This window comes from Meleagris gallopavo, chromosome 19, assembly GCF_000146605.3.
Source record: "Meleagris gallopavo isolate NT-WF06-2002-E0010 breed Aviagen turkey brand Nicholas breeding stock chromosome 19, Turkey_5.1, whole genome shotgun sequence".
NCBI classification, from domain to species: domain Eukaryota; kingdom Metazoa; phylum Chordata; class Aves; order Galliformes; family Phasianidae; genus Meleagris; species Meleagris gallopavo.
This window is the reverse complement of record NC_015029.2, coordinates 5,158,676-5,164,816: the sequence shown is the minus strand read 5'-3', so window position 1 is coordinate 5,164,816 and position 6,141 is coordinate 5,158,676. Positions and strand designations below refer to the sequence as shown.

The window sequence follows — 6,141 nt, the reverse complement described above, 5'->3', positions numbered from 1 at the left end:
TTTGCAAACCAAGGAATGTTATAAGCCAGTAGTCTACAACAATGTCTCTGTAAGCCAGGAAGGGTGCATGAGCAAAAGGCTGTGTGTCATCGGTAGTGCTGGGCTCTAGACAGGAGCCACTGTGCCCTGTCAGCAAAGGACACAGAAGGAACACCGCTGAGCCCCTTGCTACTGAAGCACCTGGAAAGAGGAGGAAGGAGAAGAAACCCTACAGTGCTAGGAGGATGGAACAGACAGCATGCAGTCACATTCTGCATGTGAAAATAAAAGCCCAGTTAATGGCACAGGGAGCAGAGACACCACCACCAAGGAAGTTAAAGCAGCCATTCATCTCAAGTGAGCTCACTTTCCCTGCAACGGTGGGGATCACAGCGTGCAAAGATTTATACTTCCAGTAATGAGCATGCTGTATGACCAACATTAAGATTTCTGCACACAGCCATCAGAAACCTGGTACCTCACCTCAGCAAGACATGCCCATACCACAGTCCCCTCTCACAATACTATTTCAAGATTCTTTACACTGCAACCTATGCCTGCAATATTTAATCCTTACCTGTAGCAGCCTCATGTTGAGAGTGAAGTCTCCTTCCAGCAACTGATCCCGGATTAGTCTGAAAGATGGAAATTTCTCCAGTTACTTTTGACTTTACAGAAGAACGTCAAAAAATGGACTACAATGTGCCCTTACAGAGATTCCTGAGAACACTTCCACTTACCATGTGACAAATGACTGTGACCTATTCATCAGATGCAGTAACACACACCTATAAAAGGTTCCTAGACCTATGGGTTCCATTAAAGGAGGGAAAGAAAAAAGCACAATGGCCATTTCTATACTTACGTCAACATGGCACAACACACGAGGAGCAGAAAATCGAAGCGCTTATCGTCAGCAAAGAGGGAGTCCCAGATACGGATGACATCTGGCAGCAGGAACTCTTGGGACAAGAGCAGCGTCAGCCAGCGGAAGGCAAAGAACTGGGGTTTGATGTTCTGCTCTTGCTGTCAGACATGCACCAGACAAAAAATGAATACGTGCTCCCAGCCCACCCCACATAAGAGATGCAGCCCTCGTTTCCCTCCCCATTTCCACCCTGAAATAGCTCTGTGCTGCCAACCCATGCTGGAACATCAGCAAATCCACCTCCTCCTACGAGAGCTTTCACATTTTTGTGATTGAGAAAGATCTTCAAACCAACCACGCTCCAAGTCTACAGACAAAGACAGAAAACACTCCTTTAAGACAGGAGTAAAGGAAGCTTTTCTTCCTAAAGGCACTGCGTGTTATTTCAGTTAAACTTGCAGAGCAATTTTAACTTCCCATCTGAACACTACTTTATCTGCAAAGCCGCAGCCCTCCCCCTCCAGCAAAGGCGCTGTTTTTTCAGGATTTCCTCTCCTTTCCAGAAGCTCTGCATTTATCAAAGCTTTACTGTTCACAGAAAGAAACAAAAGATGGGACAGAGTTCACACCGACGGTCAGTAAGACACTGTAAGCACCTCCAGCCTGTACCTTTTTTTTTTTTTTTAAACTATCAAATCCAAGAGACTGAAACTTTAAGCAGTCAAAAAAGCTCAGGATCCTGATGACATTCCTGAAGATTGGCTGCTGCATGGCCAAGGCCATTTCCTGCCAGCCAAACAGTAAGTCATTTATTTTCTCCCCCCTTAAATCAGCTTTCAGCCAACGCTGTGGGTTGTGTCACTGTGCTGACAGATCCCCTTTTGGATTTCTGAATATATCTTGCCTTTTCTAAACGCAAAACATCTCCAAACATCTGCTAAAGGCTGCAGTAACAAGGAGAGCTTCCCCTTCCAGATTCACCTTGGACTTCCACATCAAACAGACTGCAAGACCTACAGGGGTTTGCTGCCTGATATTCTACAAAATCCACAGCAGTCCATGGCACCCTGAGATCCCCAATGGAAGGAAAATAGTAGAATTACACGAGCAGGATTTTGCAGCTTTTCTGCTTGCTTCTGCAGGGAGATTTGTTGATGTTTTGATGACAAATTCCAAGGAACTTTACAGCAAAACTTGTGTTTCCATCTCCAGCTTGAATCCAGGTGACCAGGGCTGGTGGCCAAGTCACAGCTGGCAGCTTCACAACAGCTACAGTTTGCACTCACACAGGGGAGGAAAGCTTTGCAGCATCAGCTCACTCCAGAGCTTGTTTCAGCTTACAGATAAGACTGCCCCCATGTCCTGCTGGCAAAGGCCTTCCCACAGCTCCTCAACCTCTCTATTCAAGTCCAGGAACAGCTGAACAAAGTTGGCTGACATTTGAATGCTCCCTCCCCCACATTCCAACCACTACTAAGAGAAACACCCAGCTCCTCACCAGCTTCAAATACAGCTCCACATCCTTTTCCTTCAGGGTGGAATAGACCTTCTCCATTTTGTAGGTTATACCACACTGAGAATCATCCAAGCTCTTAATGAAGTTGTCCCGAATTTCAGCCATTAGGTTGGTAAAGCAGAAAAATGTGTCAGCTTCAGCGTGCTCTGGGGAATTAAAGAAGAAAGTGAATGGAAGCACAGAGAAAGCATCGCTGTCGGAGGCACAAAGCTGCTCTGGGCTGATAACCTCATTGCTGTAGTGCATCTCACAAGACTTTGGCTGTGTACAGAGCCGCTGCAATGCAGGCCCTGTGTGCACACTGAGGTCGTTGTGACACTTTGTGACAGTTATCTGTGGCCCAGAAGACCACCTAGTCTCGCTGCCATGAGCACACAGCCCCAAAGCTTTGAAGTGGGAGTAACGCAGAACTCCCCAGTCCATTCTTCTTCTTGCCCCACCCCTTCTGTTGTCCTTGTTAATTAAAAACAACACACACACACAAAACAGAAACAAAGCAACAGAACAAAGAAAACAACCCCACCGTAACCCACACAGACGTATTTTTAGCACAAGAAGCAACAAAGGACTTGTATGGGGATTTCAGGTTTCAATCAGGACGAGAACTTTGATTCATACAAAACAAAAAATCCCCCAAATCTCCACTTCTGACACCCTCAGCACTCACAGCCCATTCAGTCTGTCAGTCTACTGAGCTCCCAGAAATGCACATCCCTTTCTGCATTTGTTGGCTTTGGGGGTCTGTCTGGTTATTTCCTGATCAGTCAAAACTGAATTGCTTAGAGTCTCCATCCTGAAACACTCCTTCACACAGAGCATGCAGCACAACAGCCCCTACCCAGCATCCAAAAGAGCCTCTCACCTTTCCACTCGCTGTTAGGATCTGTAGCAAAGGTGTAGTAAAGGGGCCCCACTATTTCATTCATCCCCTGAACGTAGGCTATCCCGGGGTTCAGCTTGGCATAGATGAAAAGGATTCGCTCCACCACTTCCCAGTGAGCTTCGCAGCCATTGGGCAGAACTTCGTACTCACCCAGAGAGTTAGGAGATGATTTAAGAGGGGAGCTCACCTGAAGAGCAAGGCAAGACTAGAGCTGATGAACAAAGCAGTCTGTGCTGCAACAGACAGTTCCCCTGAACCACTGCATCACCTGATCCCATGCAGTAAGGAAACACAGCAGGGCCACTTCTTTGTAATGCAGGAAAAGGGGACAGACTGCAGCCAGCCACCTTCCCCAGCACCCAGTGTGCAGCACTTAATGATCCAACACCCAAAGAGGAAAAAGACAACACACGTTTCAGCTCTTCCCCAGCTCTTTTCCCAATTACACTTTGAGGAGACCCAGCTCTGGAAGACTCTATCAATTCAGCTTCAGTAAATCAACCCTTGAGTGCTTTGTTCCCATGCAGGAAGGGACATCTCAGGCATAGCACATTTTCCTGGCACTTAGGAAGAAATAACCCTTACCATTAAACATACCTATGACTCCTGCCAACTCTTAGGCATGTCAGCTGGTTCTCTAAAGCTATCTAGCCACCAAATACACAGTATCTGCTTCTGCATTCACAGAATTCCACCACACAAACACAAAAAGCCCGAGAACCACCAACAACCCCATCAGGGACCGTGCCATGCCCCACGGGCAGCCCACACCCGGACCTCACATTTGTAACCCCGCTGCGGTTCCGTGCCACCGTCTGTGACTTCAGTGTGGTTTGCTCCACCCGCTTACGCAGTGTCTCAAATTCATTTTGGGGGTCCAGGATTAAAAGGCAGGGGTAGTCAGTTGGGCGCTGGAAAAATGCCATGTCGGGGTACAGCCTCCTAGGATGGATGCAGGAGGAAATCGAGCATAAGAAGGAAGTATGTGCCCAGTGCTAAATAGAAAGCTCAGTTGAATATTAAACTCGATTTTCAAAGTACAAAGTTATTAAGCACAAACCTGAGTCACTACACCATACACACCTGACGTCTTTGTCTATCTGGAGGAGCACCTCGTTATCCTTGAAGTAAGTATTCCACCGGCTGTCTGGGTTTGGATTGAGGGGCTAGAGAAATAAACAAGACAAAAACAAGCATCTTTCACATGCACCGAAGCCCTCAGTAAATGCGCACTGATGTACCATTCCTGCTGTCAGCCCAGCACAGGGCCCAATCCTTCTGGCACTGTGCTTAGTGCTGTTTTTTCAGTCAGCACACATAGTGTAGGAAGCAGATCAGAACTTGCAAAATAAGTGACCATGTAGATTCACTGAAGTTAGAAACCAACATCTCTAATCCCTTTTCATATCCTTCTTCATGACTTAATTCCCAAATCAAGCATCCTGTCTTCTACAAGGATTCTCTATTGCAGTTCCAACCTGCACAAAGGTGGTCTTTGCACCCAGCCCAAGAGTTAAGGCAACACATGAGTACTATGGGGTATCTCAGCTCTGAGAAGGCTGATTAAGCACATCCAGCATGCCCAGCAGAAAGCAAATGCATTATTAATGCAAACAACCTGTCCCCTATCTGACTAGTTTTCCATTATGACAAAGTTGGCTCTCCCTCTCCCACGGGCGCTTTCTTTTCTCCAGATCAAGATCTGCACAAGTTAATAATCATCTGACAGGAGAAAAGAAAACACCATAAAAGGAACATTCCAAGAGATCCAAAGATCACTGTAAGCTGCCAATGCACAGAATGTTACAGACATTATAGTTTTACAGCCCTGGTGGATCACAGCAGTACAGGTGACCACACATCAGCAGAACATAAACATTCAAGACAAGCCGTGGAAGCAGCTGTAGCATTTACAGTCCTTATCTTCAGTTATATCATCCCCTGCCTTGACACAAACTCCGCAGCGTTCTCAAAGCAGAAAGGGATGCAAAAAACAGTAAATAAATAATAATTAAAGAAGTCACTCATCAGCGAACTGGAGAGAAATCAGCCTTCTGCTGCGGTCCAGCTGCACCCTCCTGCCTTTCAGAGCAGCCTGTTCCCAGCCCACCCACAGATACAGCATCCCAGGAGACTGTCTCCTTGTCGGAGGGACCTCTCACAACCCTCTGCTTTTCCGCAGCAGACCCACAGGCCACACAGCCCCAAAGCAGGAGAGAAGACACACATGCAGCTGCACACAGCTCCATCCCCAGCTACCATTGCTTTGCCAGTAACTCAGCAGCTAAAGGCTGCTCAGACACAGGCACAGGGCTGGCACCCAGGAACTGCCCCTCCTGCCAGCCCAGGGCCAAGAGCAGCACGGGAACGCAGGCTACAGAACCACGGTTCAGAGCTACAGGGAACGTCCTGCAACGCAGAGGTTAGCAGCACTTACATGATCCTCTAAGGTCACGTCTTCCCTTGAGACACCGAGGTTGGCTTTGGCAATCCCGGGCTGAATAATCATTTCTTTTAGGAACTGGGAATACAGCTCCCTTAAGGAGGGAAACGAAGCAGATAACATCAACGTAAGTGCTCAGCCTGAGCTCATAGACACCCCTGCACCGCTCCACTCAGCCTATACCTCATTTTCTATTGAGTTCAAATCCGCAAACCCCAAGAACAGCACACGAGAGCAATTCCTTTTACAAAGGTACTTAATTATTTAAGGCACCGCTCCCTTTCTCCACAGATCCCATCAGAACGAAAAGAGCAAGCAGAGCCGTCCTTACCTCTGCTTCTTCAGCAAAGAGCTCCATAGGGCCCTCTCTAAGGGGAGGTAGTTCAGCAGGATCTGCGCAGCACACAAACATACGTTAGGATCTGAGGGGCGCGGTGCCAACCTGCGGGCCG

General features: G+C 47.5%; 1 protein-coding gene across 1 annotated transcript in view; it reads right to left on the bottom strand.

The window, feature by feature from the left end:
* Positions 1-6,141, bottom strand: part of TBC1D13 (TBC1 domain family member 13) — a gene marked incomplete at its 5' end in the record, with an annotated part of 11,203 nt that overhangs the window by 4,065 nt on the left and 997 nt on the right. The window contains 8 exons of the mRNA XM_010721135.2: positions 557-614; positions 845-1,005; positions 2,346-2,509; positions 3,226-3,433; positions 4,029-4,188; positions 4,330-4,412; positions 5,684-5,783; positions 6,021-6,082. Coding sequence (XP_010719437.2) covers positions 557-614; positions 845-1,005; positions 2,346-2,509; positions 3,226-3,433; positions 4,029-4,188; positions 4,330-4,412; positions 5,684-5,783; positions 6,021-6,082 — 996 coding nt within the window. The remainder of the gene's footprint in view (positions 1-556; positions 615-844; positions 1,006-2,345; positions 2,510-3,225; positions 3,434-4,028; positions 4,189-4,329; positions 4,413-5,683; positions 5,784-6,020; positions 6,083-6,141) is intronic.